Below are 18153 nucleotides of genomic sequence, written 5' to 3'. Positions count from 1 at the left end.
GAACTGGAAACTGAGTGAAACACAGGGTAAACCCCCCTGCTCACCTAGGCTACTGTATATGGCAGGGGTGTCAAACTCATTTTGGCCCGGGGGCCGCATTCGTTTTTCATCAAGGTCCGAAGGGCCACACTGAAAATTGGTTATATTTCCTTGCCGTCAAAATTTGTGAAAATTCGTCCTCTATCGTTTTTGGAATATATAATGCTCCCTGACTGTCTAGCTTTCATTTCAGTGATTATTAGCTGGCTGGACACAGTCAAGAAACTGTATGGATGTACAGTTGGTCCATTATCAGTTCTACATAGTTTTCATTTGGTTTTAGTCATTTTTAAAATATATTTAGTTCACCCCCCCACACACATGTTTTTGGGGTAAATATACATAAAGCTTTTATATAGATATATTTTTTACAAACCACCCGTGGGCCGGTTGGACCCCCTCTCGGGCCTAATCGTCCCTATTCATACTAGGGTTAGAGCTATTCGGAATCCTTGGGACGTCACTACCCTGAACCCTAACTTTAACCATTTTTACATTGCAACTTCAATGGGGTAATGAAAGTGTTAGGATGTCCCTACTAGGTCTATAATAAGGTCCAAGATTCAGTCAAGTATCTGTTACAGAAAATTCCTTAGGGGGTGGAGTCTGTGACCACTGTCTATATAGCCTGCCACTCCCTCTAAAGTGATGACTCTTTGAGGACTTACTGACTTTGGGAGTAGCAGAAACTGCCACCATGCCTGCGAAGCCTGCCCCTATCAAGAAGGCAGCCCCGAAAGAGCCTGCTCCTAAGAAGGAGGAAGCACCTGCACCTGCACCCGCGGAGGCGGCTCCTGCTGAAGTTGCTCCCCCTGCCGAGGTCGAAGCTCCACCGGCAGAGGCTGCCCCTGCCGAAGCAGCTGCCCCTGCTGAGGCAGCTCCAACCGAAGAAAAGGCTCCCGCAGAACCCGCGCCTGAGCAGCCCAAAGCACCCACACCCCCTCCTCCAGATGGTAATGCAATAATGCTCCATGAAATGAGCCTCGGTTGGGCTTTTAGCAGAAGCACATGTGGGCTACTTTGTCAGTTATATCATTGATCTCCTCTCTGAATGGATGAGCCATGGTGACGTTTGTTTGGTGCGCAAGGGGCATACCTAACATTTTCCTAAGTTCCCAGGAGTGCTAAAACAACGTTGACATGATTTGTTAATGGGTCTTTCTAATTTACCCCATACTTCAATGGAGGTCAAGGATCTTATGTCGGTCCCTTTGCCACTGGATCTCTTCAAGAGCCTTCTATAAATAGCCTTACCATTTTTGGTCCAAAATATAACTAACTCCCATTGCGCACCGCCAAACCCTGCAAAAATATTCCTTCATGTCATGTATTTCGAGAAAGTCTGTTCTTCCTCATCATTTGGTAAAAAAAAAGCAACATTCGTCCATGATCGATTCATAAGAGAAAACGGTAAAGCACTGAAGCCCCTACTTTTGAGATAGGCCTAAAGAGTCGGAAGACATTGCAGAAGAATCATTGTGGGCTCCATGACGACAAGCCTACAGTGTGTTGTGTAAGTGGTTGTGTAAGGCAGGGGTTCCCTAAATGGAGGCCCCCCTTCTTGCATTGGGGAACAATTTTGTGGGGGTGGAACTCAGTCCGTCTTTAAACTTACTCTTGAAAGGACCCACAGTCCAGGATCCTCTGGTGTAAGGCACTTGATAGCCTGACTACCTAGTAAAGTATCGCAATTGCTCGATATCTCACTGTATACTGTATATGAGCTATTGATTAATGGTGATTCAGTGGACACCAATGTTCTATCCTTTGTGTATCTTTGCGCGCACCCTGATTCCCTGGATAAAGCATTGTGCTCGGCCATAGGCTACTCTCTAATGGTTCAGGAAGTAGCTTATATTTTTTGTGTGTCTTCAAACATAATAATCCATCCAGGAATAACACCACTACAGTCAACAGCTGGCAAACTAACATACCATATTGCCAAACCTTTAACGTTAGCTGCTCTTGCTGAAGAGGCTCTTTCCCAACCTGAGGTGCCTGTTGAGCCGCCTGCTGAGCCAGATGGTAATTCATGCATCGCAATGCTGACAAGGCATAGTTAATTTAGAGTGCATTCACTACGTCATATATGTTTCCTATAGGCTAGTAATCAAACTACTGAACAAAAATAATATAAAACGCAACGTAAAGTGTTTGTCCCATGTTTAATGAGCTGAAATAAAAGATCACCAAAATTTTACATACGCACAAAAAGCTCCTTGTGCACACGTGTTTACCTCCCTATTAGTGAGTATTTCTCCTTTGCCAAGATAATCCATACACCTGACAGGTGTGGCATATCAAAAAGCTTATTAAACAGCATGATCATTACACGGGCACATCTTGTGCTGGGGACAATAAAAGGCCACTCTAAATGTGCAGTTTTGTCACACAACACAATGCCACAGATGTCTTAAGTTTTGACGGAGCGTGCAATTGGCATGCTGACTGCAGGAATGTCCACCAGAACCGTTGCCAGAGAATTTAATGTTTTTCTCTACCATAAGCCACCTCCAACATCATTTTAGAGAATATGGCAGTATACCCAACCAGCCTCACAACTGCAGACCACTTGTTACCACGCCAGCCCAGGATCTCCAAGTCTGGCTTCTTCACCCGTGGACAGCTGATGAAACTAAGGAGTATTTCTGTCTATAATAAGCTCTTTGCTGGGCATGGCTCCCCAGTGGGTGGGCCTACGCTGAGGCACCATCCAAGGGTAAAGCCAAGAATAACAGCTGTTTGTTTTGACTAGGCTACTTAACCTCTTTTACTGTAAGTTCTTTATCTCTTTACTCATGTACATGTACTGCAGGAATGTCCACCAGAACTGTTGCCAGAGAATTTAATGTTTTTCTCTACCATAAGCCACCTCCAACATTGTTTTAGAGAATATGGCAGTATACCCAACCAGCCTCACAAATGCAGACCACTTGTTACCACGCCAGCCCAGGATCTCCAAGTCTGGCTTCTTCACCCGCGGACAGCTGATGAAACTAAGGAGTATTTTTGTCTGTAATAAGCTCTTTGCTGGGCATGGCTCCCCAGTGGGTGGGCCTACGCTGAGGCACCATCCAAGGGTAAAGCCAAGAATAACAGATGTTTGTTTTGACTAGGCTACTTAACCTCTTTTACTGTAAGTTCTTTATCTCTTCACTCATGTACCGGTACTTCCTATCCACGTAACATTCTGCTACATCTTTTCATTTTGTAACATCTTTTGAAATGTTTAAAGTCAGCTTTTGCTCTAACATCTTGCTAACGTTTACTTAATAGCAGCCGCCGCCACTGCTGCAGAGGAAGGCACCCCCGCTGCTGATGCTGAGGTCGTGGCCCACCCTGATGGTAATAGGCTCACTACCAATCCATAAGGAGCCAAGGGACTTCATCATATGCCACTTAATACGGATTTTCCTGTTTAGAATTATGGCAAATCACTTTTGGCTAACAGCACTAACTCACGAGTGGCGCAGCATCTCAGTGCTAGAGGTGTCACTACAGACCCTGGTTTGATTCCAGGCTGTATCACAACTAGTTCCATTGCACAATTGGCCCAGCATCGTCCGGGTTAGGGTTTGACCAGGGTAGGCCGTCATTGTAAATAAGAATTTGTTCTTAACTGACTTGCCAAGTTAAATGAAGAAAAAAAAGAGCTAGACGATCTCAATGATAATTGGGCATTTTGCCCATCATGGTAGGTATGGCCTTTTTAGCATGGTCCCTGATCTGTTTGTGCTTTCTTTCTTGCCAACTCCTCTGGTCATTATCATAGGAGTTAACAGATCTGGGACCAGGCTCTTATGTTATTTGAACTAATTCATTAGATTAATCTCTAACATTAAACATTAGCTGATGCTGCTGCAGCTACAGCTGCCTCAACCACAGAGGGAGATGCCCCTGCTGCTGAAGGAGTAAACCCTGTTCATGTGAAATGGATCAATTATACCTTCACATCTGAATATGTCCAATTCCAATCCACTCCAATATGGGATCATGAGAAGGTATAGTTAGTTTGGTATACATATAATGCATTCGAAAGTTTTTCCTGACCATGTGACCTGACCAGGGGAACACTCCTGGCCCTAGTTAAAACCTAGTGCACCTTAGCAGATTGAATAGGTGTAGACTGTTTTCATCTCTCTACTGGATGAACAAAGAGGAGTTCAGTAAGACATGGCATTGGAATGGATTCTAGAACACTGCTCTCATACCTGCTGCCTCTGACCTTTTATGTAAATGCACATTTAACATCAGCCGCTGCTGCCGACGCAGCCTCCGCAGAGGAACCCCCAAAACGCCTACCCCCCCCCCCCACACCCCCATCCCCCAAAGGTCAACCAACTCGAAAGTCGGAGGAAAGATTGGTCAAACCGTTACGAAGCTCTTCACACATTCTCCTATTACATTTTAAAAATATTTTATATGATAACCCAGTATCATGTCCTCCAAGTTTCAAGTTGTACATTGTCTGCATTATTTTTGCATTTCTAAACAATGTAGAACACTAATGCCACGTTTGATATGATAACCCAATAAGGCAAATTATTTCCTCTTGCAACTCGAGTTGTACATTTTCTGAATTGTGTTAGCATTTCCAAACTGAATAGAGCCGTATTACTTTGTTTTTGATTGATAATGTATAATCCAATAGGGCTAATATTTCATCTCACTTCCGAGTTGTACAACGCGTTGTCTGAATTTTGTTTGCGTTTCCCAACTGTAGAGCCCACCAGTGAGCCCCTGGAAGTGACAGTGGACGACAAGAGCGACACTTCAGTGACCATCACCTGGAGGCCTCCAAAGACTATTCCAGCCAACTCTGGCCTGGATGGATACACTGTGGAAATCACCAAGGAGGGAAGTAAGTTATTCAAGCCCACTACCTTAACTAACCTTGTCCCAGATCTGTTTGTGCAGTCTTGCCAACTCCTATGATCATGGGCGTGACCAGGCTACCATTTGACTACTAAGTTCTTTGAATGTTGTTATGTTGTCCCATTGGATTTTGTACATCTCTGATATGCTTGTAAGGTAAAATAGAGAATTAACCACAACCTTAAAAAAATGTTATCGATTTGTTTTACCTAACACCAAACGATGAGGCTGCGTTCCACTTTAAGCAGGTGCCATTTTAAATTATATTTTTTGGGGCTGGTCAGACCTATCAGTTGCACCTGTCCCCTGCATGTCACTAGATGATTTATACTGTACCTAACCTCTCCCTATAAGGAGAGAGGCATTACCGGCGGTGCCATGGACTTGCTGGTGCCTGCTTTTAGATCACAACCTTCTGCTAATGTCAGTAACAGACTCAAGTCAAATGGTAGAGAAGAAAATATAGTAATGCAACTACACATTTCACCTTGCAAATGTAATAATGCACCTGGAAAATTTGAACATATGATATTCTTATTCATGAATCTCCTTAATTCATCCATTTAAAATATGGTTTTGGGCCCAGATAGGAAGATAAGTCATGACAATACTTTCCATCCAAGTACTTCCCCTTATTCTCAGTCACCACTAGAAATATAATTTATTCAAATATGTGTCCTGTAGTAAACATTTTCACTCAGTGAAGGACTAAAGATTCTCCATATCTGTCTCAATGTTTCTCAATTGTACCTGTCTCTTTCATCTTGCTGTCTGCTCAGTGTCTGGACAGAAGGTGTACCTTGAAGGTCCTGTCAAATAAAATGACAGAACTCATGAACTGAGCTATTAGTTGATACTTATTGTCCTCACTGTGATCACTCTCCCGCCACAGTTCTATTTTGTACTGAGTTTGTTCACTTTCATGTCACAGCTGAAGACTGGAAAGCAGCCAACGAGGATCTGACCGTGTCCTGCCGTTATGTCATCAAGAACCAGACTACCGGCGACCGTCTGCTGATCCGAGTGGTTGCTGTAAACCCTGGTGGCCGCAGCCCCCCTGCTACCATCGCCGACCCCGTTCTGGTCAAGGAGGTTGGGGGTAAGCAAAGCCTGGACAATAGTCCTCACTCACACACAGCCCTTAACTACTGTACTTCAGAAGCATGCCATGGTCCATTTCTTCCAACCAGCAGAGGTGTGGGTTTTCTTCCATGGACTTCAAGTAGACAGTATTGTATTATTGGGCGGCAGTAACAGCAAGTCCAAACTGTTCGTGGTGGTCGGTGTCAGTCTTTATCGTTGAAAATGGCTTTTAAAAGAGCAGACGTTGAAACAGCTAGGGAGAAACGGCTCAGCTTGATTTCCATCTCAGATATCCAACGGCTGTTGTCACATCCCTGGCCTGTTAGAATAATGCAACTGTGGCCTTCCCAGATTGTTGCCACCAACGGGGGGGCGGGTAGAGATCCTCGGGCTAAGCTCCCCATTTGTAAAAGGATAAACATACTACCTCCTTCGACACCTTTTGGGTGCATGTTTTCACCTGTGTCTTCTTACTTTGTCTACTTTTTGTCTTCCTCAATGATAACCGTTAATGGTTAGTCAAGCCTCTTCATTTACAGCAATCATCCTGGAAGCAAGTGAATGTACTGTATACAGTGGTACGCCCTGGACTTTGTGTTTTATCCAAACGTACATTTTTCTGAATATACGGTAAAATAATTATATCAAAACCAGTAATTGGTAGACCTACTTTTTTTTAATGAGAGTTGATTAAAATGTTATTTATGTAAGCAGGGATCAGCAAATGTGTAATGGAGAGTTTTAGTGGAGGGGAATGAAACCTGAACCCCAAGGACTTATACAGGGACTGGCCGACCCCCAAACGGAGTGTCAGAGTCCATGTCCCACAGTCCCACTGTCAACCTTAGACATTGGTCCACCAATAAAAGCATCTGGTTTACCACACAATGGAACGACCGCTAACTTTCCCACAAATCCTTGGAAAAATAGTTGGCATGTGTCTGCTATTAACACGGATTCAATTCGGAAGGTTTGGCATTAAGTTGACTCCCCGGTCAGAATGCGTGCTGGAGAGGTGTCAAGCCAACCCATGTAAGAGTGATGGAAACAAGTGCTATCTGTCGAGGGGGGTGGGGATGGGGGACATTCCAAAGTGTCCACTCTACACAGAGGGGGTGGGGACAGGGGAGGGATCTAACGTCTCGTATGCCATCTAAGTCCTTTGAGACGACCAGGGACCCTGTGTTTATTTTGAAACATGCCACAGACTCTGACGGGGACAAGGCAGTTCTCTTTTGACCTGATCGCCGCATAAGGAGCGTCAAGTCAGGACACTCCACAGAGAAACACACCTAATTCTACCATGCCCATTCCCCAGTTGGTTGATTGTTTTTGTTTTAAATACATTTTCTGATAGCAGCACATATTTCTGCCTAGAGCACTGGCACTAGTGCATAGGTTTGTATAGGAGCAGGTTTGCAATTATATGAATATTAGTTATTTACAAATGTAAACCGTTCTGTCCATGTTTAACACAGTAAGCCATTGGCTGTGAATGGTGTGTTTGTGGGGAACCCTATGGTCTTGGAGAATCTACAGTACAGTTGAGTGTGATTCTTACTGCAGCCTGTTTAACAGTGTGGGCTGGGGTAACTGTAGATCTACATCATGTGTTGCGACATGGCATGAGTTCAGATGGGACCGATTTAGAGCTCTGGTGAGTGACACTCCGCTAGACTCAGCAGGTGTTTGGTTCCCACCAAACTAGATCTGTTCTGGATGACTGGAGTACAGGAGAATCTGTCTCGAAGCTGAAGGTACAGAGAGTGGGTTATGAGGAAGTTGTTTTTTATTCTTTCAGGTACACATTCAATTGCTCGCTCTGAAGTATCTCTGAAGTGTCCTATCCATTGTGTGGGTCACAGTTTCAGAGTAATTTTACTTCTTTGAACAGGTTGATTATTATTATTATTATTCGTAAACAATTTTTTTCTGTCTGTAGCTCGCCCCAAAGTCCGCCTCCCTCGTTTCCTGAGGCAGAGGTATGTCAAGAAAGTCGGCGAGAAGATCAACATTGTCATCCCGTACTCTGTGAGTTTGCATTATGAGATGGGTAGGCCTGGGAGTGTCTAAACCACATGACCTGAGCAGGACCAAAACCTTTGGACCCTAGCTATAGGCTACAACTATGGGCTATAGGTTTTTCACATGGTCAGGAAAGATTCCTGGCACTAATGACGTGAAATGACTTGATGTTATAGCATGTGTCCATTCAGATGGAAGTTACGACCATTGATTGAGCCCAGCATTGTGTTCTTTACTTTCCTAGGGCAAACCTAAGCCAGTGGTTAGCTGGTTAAAGGATGGACAGCCCCTCGACTCAAAGAGGGCCAACATCCGTACATCTGACAGAGACAGCATCCTGTTCATCCGTCAAGCAGAGAGGGTGGACTCTGGCTCATACGAAATGTGCGTGAAGGTGGATGACTTTGAGGACAAAGCTGCTATCATCATCCAGATTATTGGTCAGTCAAATTCTATTAGACTATCCAACCTTGTTTTCATTTCCAAAACAGATGATGACACAGCATTAGCCTGTCATATAAAATACAGTTGAAGTCAGAAGTTTACATACACTTAGGTTGGAGTCATTAAAACTCGTTTTTCAACCACTCCACAAATTTCTTGTTAACGAACTATAGTTTTGGCAAGTCGGTTAGGACATCTACTTTGTGCATGACACAAGTAATTTTTCCAACAATTGTTTACAGACAGATAATTTCACAATTCCAGTGGGTCAGAAGTTTACATACACTAAGTTGACTGTGCCTATAAACAGCTTGGAAAATTCCAGAAGATGATGTCATGGCTTTAGAAGCTTCTGAATGTCTAATTTATATAATTTGAGTCAATTGGAGGTATACATGTGGATGTATTTCAAGGCCTACCTTCAAACTCGGTGCCTCTTTGCTTGAAATCATGGGAAAATGTATTTTTGGAGAAATGTCCTCTGGCCTGATGAAACAAAAATAGAAATGTTTGGCCATAATGTCCATCGTTATGAAGCACGGGGGTGGCAGCATCATGTTGTGGGGGTGCTTTGCTGCAGGAGGGACTGGTGCACTTCACAAAATAGATAGCATCATGAGGCAGGAACATGATCTGGATATATTGAAGCAACATCTCAAGACATCAGTCAGGAAGTTAAAGCTTGGGTCTTCCAAATTGACAATGACCCCAAGCATACTTCCAAAATTGTGGCAAAATGGCTTAAGGACAACAAAGTCAAGGTAATGGAGTGGCCATCACAAAGCCCTGACCTCAATCCTATTGAAAATTTGTTGGCAGAACTGAAAAAGTGTGCGAGCAAAGAGGCCTGCAAACCTGACTCAGTTACACCAGCTCTGTCAGGAGGAATGGACCAAAATTCACCCAACTTATTGTGGGATGCTTGTGGAAGGCTACCCGAAATGTTTGACCCAGGTTAAACAATTTAAAGGCAATGCTTCCGAATACTACTTGAGTGTATGTAAACTTCTAACCCACTGGGAATGTGATGAAAGAAATAACAGCTGAAATATTTATGTTCTCTCTACTATTATTCTGACATTTCACATTTTAAAGTAAAGTGGTGATCCTAACTGACCTAAGACAGGGAATTTTTACTAGGATTAAATGTCAGGAATTGTGAAACTGAGTTTAAATGTATTTGGCTAAGGTGTATGTAGACTTCCGACTTCAATTGTAGGTATATTTTGATCATAACTAGGGCCAGGAGTTGTTTCTGGTCAGGTCTGAACTGATCTGGAGAGTGATTGAGTTTTGTGAGTTTACTGATACTAATGATGCAACCCATATTGAACCATGTATCTCGGTGCTTGCTCTCCCACAGAGTTACCCGGGCCACCAGCCAGCATTAAGATTGTGGATGTCTGGGGATTCAACGTTGCTTTGGAGTGGACCGTACCCAAAGATAATGGAAACACAGAGATCACAGGCTACACTGTCCAGAAAGCTGACAAGAAGACCGGGGTGAGAAACTATCTTGCTTACCATACAATGTCAAAGTGAATGACATACTGAGTCATTCACAACTTCTGTAGCCCTCTCGTCTACACAATTCCCATTGATTCAGCAGCAAATATTTTCCCTGTAATCAAATAAAATCCCCCAAAATGTTATTTAAAAGTACATCTCAGTATACTTTACACCAAAAAATTGACTTCAAAAAGAAAATACAATACGTGTAATAACAAGACATTGAAATATTATTAATACTCATATGGTCTCTTGCCCAGGACTGGTTCAACATTTTGGAGCACTACGCCAGACTAAATGCCACCATCTCAGACCTCATTATGGGCAACACCTACACCTTCAGGGTCTTTGCAGAGAACAAGTGCGGACTCAGTGAGGAATGTGCCGTGACCAAGGGAGAAGCCACCATTGTGAAGGAGGGTGAGACTCTCTCCACACACCCTTTAAAAAAAAAGTCATTTACAAAAAAAGAAACATGAGAAAATCACACGTGGAAAGAACATTTTATATATATACACACACATAGTACCAGTCAAACTAATTCAAGGGATTTTCTTTATTTTTACTACTTTCTACACTAGAATAATAGTAAAGACATCACAACTATGAAGTAACACATATGGAATCATGTAGTAACCAAAAAAAAAGTGTTAAACACATCAAAATATATTTTAGATTCTTCAAAGTAGCCACTCTTTGCCTTGGTGACAGTTGTGCACACTCTTGGCATTCTCTAAACCAGCTTCATGAGGAATGCTTTTCCAACAGTCTTGATGTTGACATGTGTCTGTTACTTGAACTCTGTAAAACATTTATTTGGGCTACAATCTGAGGTGCAGTTAACTCTAATTAACTTATCCTCTGCAGCAGAGGTAACTCTGGGTCTTCTTTTCCTGTGGCGGTCCTCATGAGAGCCAGTTTCATCATAGCGCTTCATGTTTTTTGCGACAGCACTTGAGGAAATTTTAAAAGTTCTTGAAATTTTCCAGATTGACTGACCATGTCTTAAAGTAATGATGGACAGTCAGTTTTCTTTGCTTATTTGAGCTGTTCTTGCCATTAGATGTACTTGATATTTTACCAAATAGGTCCATCTTCTGTATAACACCCCTACCTTGTCACAACACAATTGATTGGCTCAAACGCATTATGAAGGAAAGAAATTCCACAAATGAACAAGGCACACCTGTTAATTGAAATACGTTGCAGGTGATTACAGTACCTCATAAAGCTAGTTGAGAGAATGCCAAGAGTGCTCATCAAGGCAAAAGGTGGCTTGATTTCTTTAACACTGTTTTAGTTACTACATGATTCCATATGTGTTATTTCAGAGTTTTTATATCTTCACTATTATTCTACAATGTAGCAAATAGTAAAAACTACGAAAAACTCTGGAATGAGTAGGTGTGTCCAAACTTTTGACTGGTACTGTATATATATTTTTACATGACATTTTCATGAGTCAGACACATGGTTTTCGGACACGTGTGACGTTTCACATGAATTTGTCACGTGAACAAATCATATGTAAAAGAAAATCACATGTGAAAAACAGACACATGGTTTTCAGACATGTGAAGTTTAAAATGGATTTTCACATGACTTTTTTTTAGATGTGAAACTGCTCATTCGATTTATATGTGATTGATTTTCTTGATGTGAACTTGAAATTCTACATTTGAATGTGAGCTTTTCAAAGTTTTTCACGTGAAACTGCATATCGAATTTTCACATTACATATTTACAATGTTAAACAGCAAATTTCACATATGCAACTGCAATTCACATGTGATGTGAAAATGTTTTTCTTCTCACATCTGAAAGGTGGCGTTAATTTGTGAACTCTAAAAGTAATAATGTGAAAATTCAGTTTCATGTGAAATTTAAGCTCAACATGTGAAAACAGCTATTTCACATGTGAAAATGCTAATTTGACATGTTTTTTTAACGGGTCCCCCACAACGTTAGAGAATGTTAGAACGAGTGGAACAATAAAGTATTGTTGTAGTTGCCCCCATTTAGGACCTAATTCATGCTTGTCTCATTATTTTTCAGTTATTGACTACAAACCTACCCCGTTCGTGGAGCATGACTTCACCGAGGCTCCCAAGTTCACCACTGTTCTGAACGACAGGTCCACCACTGTTGGCTACAGCACCAAGCTGCTGTGTTCTGTGAGGGGATGCCCCAAGGTAAAACTTCCCTCTCACAAACGCTCTCATACTGTAGGCTAAGCTAGGCTAGCAGAACTGCCAAGGCAGCAGCTTCTCTTCCTGGGGTCCAGCAACATTAAGGCAGTTATATATTATTTAAAATATTACATTAACACTTTTCACAGCACATTAAGTGTGTGAACTCAGGCCACTACTCTACTACCACATAAATACAATACACAATCCATGTGTACGTGTGTGTAGAGTGCATGTCTTCTGTGAATGTGTAAACATGGGTGTGTGTCTCCACTGTTCCATAAGGTGTAGTTGTATCTGTTTTAAATCTGATTCTACTGTTTGCATCAGTTACCTGATGTGCACACACAGACACAGACACACAGTCTATGGAATGAGGGTTCTTTAGTCTCCTTGTTAGCCTCCTGCATGTTTTAGGCTGGGTATCTGTATAACCACTTTGTGACAACTGCTGATGTAAGAATGGCTTTATAAAATAGAATTTATTGATTGATGTCTGAGCCTCCAGCTCAGCCTGTCCCCTCCCCTCCCACCAGATCCACTGGGTTGCCAGTCGCCACAGCAGAGCAGCATTTTTTAGGTTATGATAGTCTCCCTCTGAGCCGAACCTTAGACTCCTGGCCGACTGGGCCGGAGTGGGTGGGTGGCAGAGAGGAGGGGGTGGACGGGTCAGATGTGTTACATTCCTACCCTGAGGGGACCATGGGGGGGCCTTTACACTGACCCTTACAAAAGAACAAGTCAAATTTGCAGTTTCACATGTTGAGCTTAAATTTAAATATTTTACATTTAGACTTCACATGTTAACACTACCTTTTCACATTTGAGGAGAATAACATGTTTTCACCTCACGTGAATTGCAGTTTCACATGTGAAAGTTAACATGTAAAACCGCAAATTTCACATGTGAAAAAAAAAATCTCACTTTGAAATGTAGAATTGCATTTTCACATGTGAAAACATTCACTTGTGAAAATCACATTTTCCGTTTCACATGAAATTCTCACTTTCACTTGTGGAATTGCAGATTCACATGTGGGGTTGAAATGATGTTATTCTCCTCACATGTAAAAAGATGGTGTTAACATGTTGCAGTAGCAATATTTCCACCAGTGGAATTAGGGTGACCATATTTAAAAAGCCCAAATGCGGGAAAAGGGAACGATTCTGCTGGACATTTGTGGAACAGTGGACAAAACACACTTGTTAATGTTTAAGTTAAAGATTGGCGCAAAATAAAAAATTACAAGGAAATAGTTTTGAAATGCGAGAACAAATTAATTGTAAATGGAGGAAAAACATTTATTTTCAGTGTTAAAAAAAAAGAATTATGATGAAAGGATTTGTTTAGCACCTCCCTCTTTTCTGCAATTTTCCCCCATCTTGTATTTTGAATATACACACAGCCATACAATCTCCATAGACAAACATTGGCAGTAGAATGGCCCGTACTGAAGAGCTCCGTGACTTTCAACTTGGCACTGTCATGTCACCTTTCCAACAAGTCAGTTTGTCAAATTTTTGCCCTGCTACAGCTGCCCCGGTCAAGTGTAAGTGCTGTTATTGTGAAGTGGAAACTTCTAGGAGCAACAATGGCTCAGCAGCTTAGTGGTAGGCCACACAAGCTCACAGAAAGGGACCACTGAGTGCTGAAGCGCATCGCATGTAAAAATCATCTTTCCTCGGTTGCTACACTCACTACCGAGTTCCAAACTGCCTCTGGAAGCTACGTCAGCACAAGAACTGTTCGTCGGGACCTTCATAAAATAGGTTTCCATGGCCAAGCAACCGCACACAAGCCTAACGCTTCGAACACACCGACAGCGTTGTTGCGCAAAATAGTATGCAGCGTCATCTGGCTATGTATGCATCAAAAGTTCAACATTTGATGCATACATTCGATAAATCCAACGTATGCACCACACCAAACGCACTGCAACAGCCTCTGCAACGCAATGCTGCAAGGCAAACGTAGAGTTTCATTGGAAATTAATGTAATTCTGGTGTACCAAAATGAAAATTACGTTATCGGTGTGATCGAAGCGTTAGATCACCTTGCGCAATGCCAAGCTTCGGCTGGACTGGTGTAAAGCTCGCCGCCATTGGACTCTGGAGCAGTGGAAACGCATTCTCTGGAGTGATGAATCACACTTCACCATCTGGCAGTCTGACAGACGAATCTTGGTTTGAAGGATGCCAGGACAACGCTACCGTCCCCAATGCATAGTGACAACTGTAAAGTTTGGTGGAGGAGGAATAATGGTCTGGGGCTGTTTTTCATGGATCGGGCTAGGCCCCTTAGTTCCAGTGAATGGAAATTTTAACGCTACAGTATACAATGAGATTCTAGATTAATCTGTGCTTCCAAATTTGTGGCAACAATTTAGGAAGGCTCTTTCGTTTCAGCATGACAATGCCCCCATGCACAAAGCGAGGTCCATACAGAAATGGATTGTCGAGATTGGTGTGGAAGAACTTGACTGGCCTGCACAGAGCCCCCACCTCAACCTCATCGAACACCTTTGGGATGAATTGGAACGCCGACTGCGAGCCAGGCCTAATTGCCCAACATCAGTGCCCGACCTCAGTAATGCTGAATGGTAATCTTGTGGCTGAATGGAAGCAAGTCCATGCAGCAATGTTCCAACTAGTGAAAAGCCTTCCCAGAAGAGTGGAGGCTGTTGTAGCAGCAAAGGGGGTACAAACTCCATATTAATGCCCATGATTTTGGAATGTGATGTTCGATGAGCCATGTAGTGTATGTCCCCTTTGCGATGCGCTGATCATTGTAGGATTTTAGTGTCGTGCATAGTAATACATACTCTAAGTACACGAAAGCTGAAGTAAACAATTGATATGAAACATATAAATCACATATTATGTCATTGCAGCCTAAGATTATGTGGATGAAGAACAAGATGATTCTCAACAACATGGACAACCCCAAGTACAGGATGATCAGCACAGGGGGCATCTGCACCCTGGAGATCCGTAAGCCTGGCCCATACGACGGTGGTGAGTATGTCTGCAGAGCCGAGAATACACTGGGGAAGGTCGACACCGGCTGCAAGCTGGAGGTCAGAAGTAAGTTTTTGTGGTGAAAAAATAAATAATTTGCACGTGTCTTTTCCTGCTAGTACTGTCTTTTCTAGTAGGATAACTTCTTTATTGAGAAAATTGTACTTACTATGACTGTGGTATGTGGTTGTCTCAACTTAAGTAACTAACTGTAAGTCTCTCTGGATAAGAGCTTTAGCTAAATGACTAAATGATCAAATGTTAAAGTAACTTAATTTCGAACACCCTGGGCACTCTCGGGTTGAATCAACATGCCATTTCAATAAAATTACGTTAAATCAACTTGGAATAGAGTTGAATTGATGTCTGTACCCAGTGGGAAAGTGCTTTCTCATACATGGTTTTACCCGAGGAAGAAGCCTCACAAAGTATGAAGCGAGTTCGTCTATAATATAGACCATGCTTTTGTAATCAAATGTATTTCTACTTTTAGTGGTGTTTTATGTTATATTCATTATCCATGCAAATTCAGACACTCTCGATATGTGCTGTATTTGAAATCAGGCTGTGTGGAAATATTGCCATTGGTTCACGATCACTAAATGAATGATATTTACCTCGACAGAGCCTGGGCAAGCAGATGCTGACAAAGACAAGAAGGAACAGTAAATGCACATGCATACAGGTCAGTCGCTCTTATTGGCGTTAATAAGGTTTCATGTGGAAAATGGCCTTCAATTTACAAGATTGGCCTGAAATCAGAAGTTGATCGACTCAGTAAATTAAGGCCACTTTGTTACAAAATATACTTCTTTAATATCTTTACTAAAGAAATAAAATCCATCTTGGCATTTCATTTGCTTTGACTTTGGTCTTATTGGAGAGAAAGTTTATATGTACCCATATTATCACATAAAATGTAGCACCAACATTTATTTTAATATGTACCAAAGTCTATTTGAGTCCTGGTATGACGTACATATTCTCAAAGGCTGGCCTTACATGGAGAGCCCTAAAGTGGGAGGTGGAAGGTGGCCTCTGCAATTGCAAGGGTCTGAGTGCTAGTCCTAGCTGCTGCTCATAAATTAGTCCTGTAATGGCTCCATGTACAGTGGAGTTGCACTCAGTTGGGGGACTACATTATTTCCTTGACTCAGCATAGCGGGCCCATTACGGACCAGCGAGACACTGCAATTTACTACCAGAATCCACAGTATTGCGAGCAGCTTTCACCCACCAAGGTGTTGAATCTCCATGGGGGATACTATCAGTTCTGTTCACTTGCAAAAAACAATTTTTGTGTAATATGAATATTTATACTGGCTGTAGTCTTCAAACATTTTTTTTTTTACGTTAAACTCTTGGAATATACATATTGTAGGCCTGCTACTGCAGTTCTAACCACCACAGTTGGCTTAATATGGCATGTGAATTGACACCTGTTCTTTACATCTGTTACAGTCCCAAATTAGAAGCAAGCGGAATGAGGCCTTTACAAAAAGGTGAGGTGGTCTTTATAAGCTCTAAACTGTACTTTCTCTCTTTTGATGTGAAATATGTTGAGACGTTAAATAACTTTCGGTGAGTTTTAAAGTTATATATGCCACTTGTTTTTCTATAGGACGGTTCTGGATGCTGGAAAAAACATGTACATATGACTGACTGGAGAGAACAAACAATGAAATGGTTAATGCCTACAACCGCTGTATCCTACCCTTTCCTATATTTATGAAGATTTTTTTTTCTTTCCTTTATTTATTTTTCTTCCTTAGTACTCTCTGGTATAGAGTTCATATCCATGTCCACAACCAACTCAGATATCAACTACTGTCTGTGTCACATCGTAATTCTGAATAGGTCTCCATTATATAGAGCAAATCGATTGTTACTGATTGGAGATTAAAGATGTAAAACCTCGGAATGTGTTACAATATTTTGATTTAATGCTTTTCTTTTGTTGAATAAACCTACAATTGAATAAACCTTCTCTAACCTGAAGTAAAAATTACAATGGGTCGATCGAAACCTTCTGTACTTAATGTGAAAGAGGAAAAGTGCTGGTTATGGCAAGGCCAGCAGATTATTTCCTTAACCGGATTTTGTCATGTATTTGTATAATATACAGTATGTGTATGTGCAGTACACAGTAGTCGCTCTTTAACTTGTTTATCACATGACATGATCTGATATTACATAGTGGCATTTTATGGGTTGAATCCAATCTGATCAGATATCAGTCTACACACAGTCCTGGCACTCAATTACTCTCCTATGAATCCAGCCAAGAAGACTACAGAACTGAGGGAACTGAAGAAAAAAAAAACAGGGCAACAACACCACTGCTAAATCAAGAGGCAGAAGAGCGTGTCCACACTTGGGCACTTTGGCTCACACACAAAAAGGTAGAAGTGCAGCAACAGTATGACTGGCCCTCCAGCGGGCTATGTAACTGTCTCATCCTCACACAGTCATGGAGTTATTGGCATAGTGTTAAGAGGCTGTGTTGCCAGAGATATGTAGATTGTTGCCAGTGATGACAATATGGAGCATTTGGATACGGTGGCTGGATGACAGTGTCTTTAAGAGAATTGGAGAGAGAGAGGTGACAGTGTCTGAAGGCATGGTAGGTACAAGAGCACCACTCAACAACAGCTCCCTCTAGTGTCCTTACTTGGAAATGACAAGATACTTAGAGGCTATTTCTATTACAGTGAACCCACAGTGCACAGAAGTCAGTTAAACATCAGTTTTGATTTACATTTGGTTGATGTCACCATGTTTTTAGGTTAAAAGTTGGATGAAAAAAACCATTGACTATCTGTGTTGAAATTATGTGGAAAACCATTAAAAATAATAAATGTAGAGTAGAGTAGATCAACTTTAATATTGCAGATTGTGGCTTCTATCAATGTAATTATCTGCCACCTTTCCAATCCCCCATATATTTTTTGTTAAATATATATTTTTAATG

General features: G+C 41.8%; 1 protein-coding gene across 1 annotated transcript; it reads left to right on the top strand.

Moving 5' to 3' along the window:
- Window positions 1-700: 700 nt before the first annotated feature.
- On the top strand, window positions 701-17184 carry LOC100194559 (myosin binding protein H-like). The gene is given in 12 exon segments (NM_001139645.1): window positions 701-992; window positions 4763-4900; window positions 5846-6013; window positions 7940-8028; window positions 8267-8462; window positions 9830-9969; window positions 10236-10395; window positions 12031-12167; window positions 15056-15248; window positions 15808-15867; window positions 16644-16684; window positions 16804-17184. Coding segments are annotated over 10 exon segments (1521 nt in total). The 5' UTR covers window positions 701-736; the 3' UTR covers window positions 15852-15867; window positions 16644-16684; window positions 16804-17184.
- Window positions 17185-18153: the final 969 nt, after the last annotated feature.

The sequence above is a fragment of the Salmo salar genome, chromosome 22 (genome assembly GCF_965601325.2).
Source record: "Salmo salar chromosome 22, fSalSal1, whole genome shotgun sequence".
Classification (NCBI taxonomy): domain Eukaryota; kingdom Metazoa; phylum Chordata; class Actinopteri; order Salmoniformes; family Salmonidae; genus Salmo; species Salmo salar.
The sequence above is the reverse complement of the archived record's forward strand: the minus strand, read 5'-3'. Positions and strand labels throughout refer to the sequence as shown.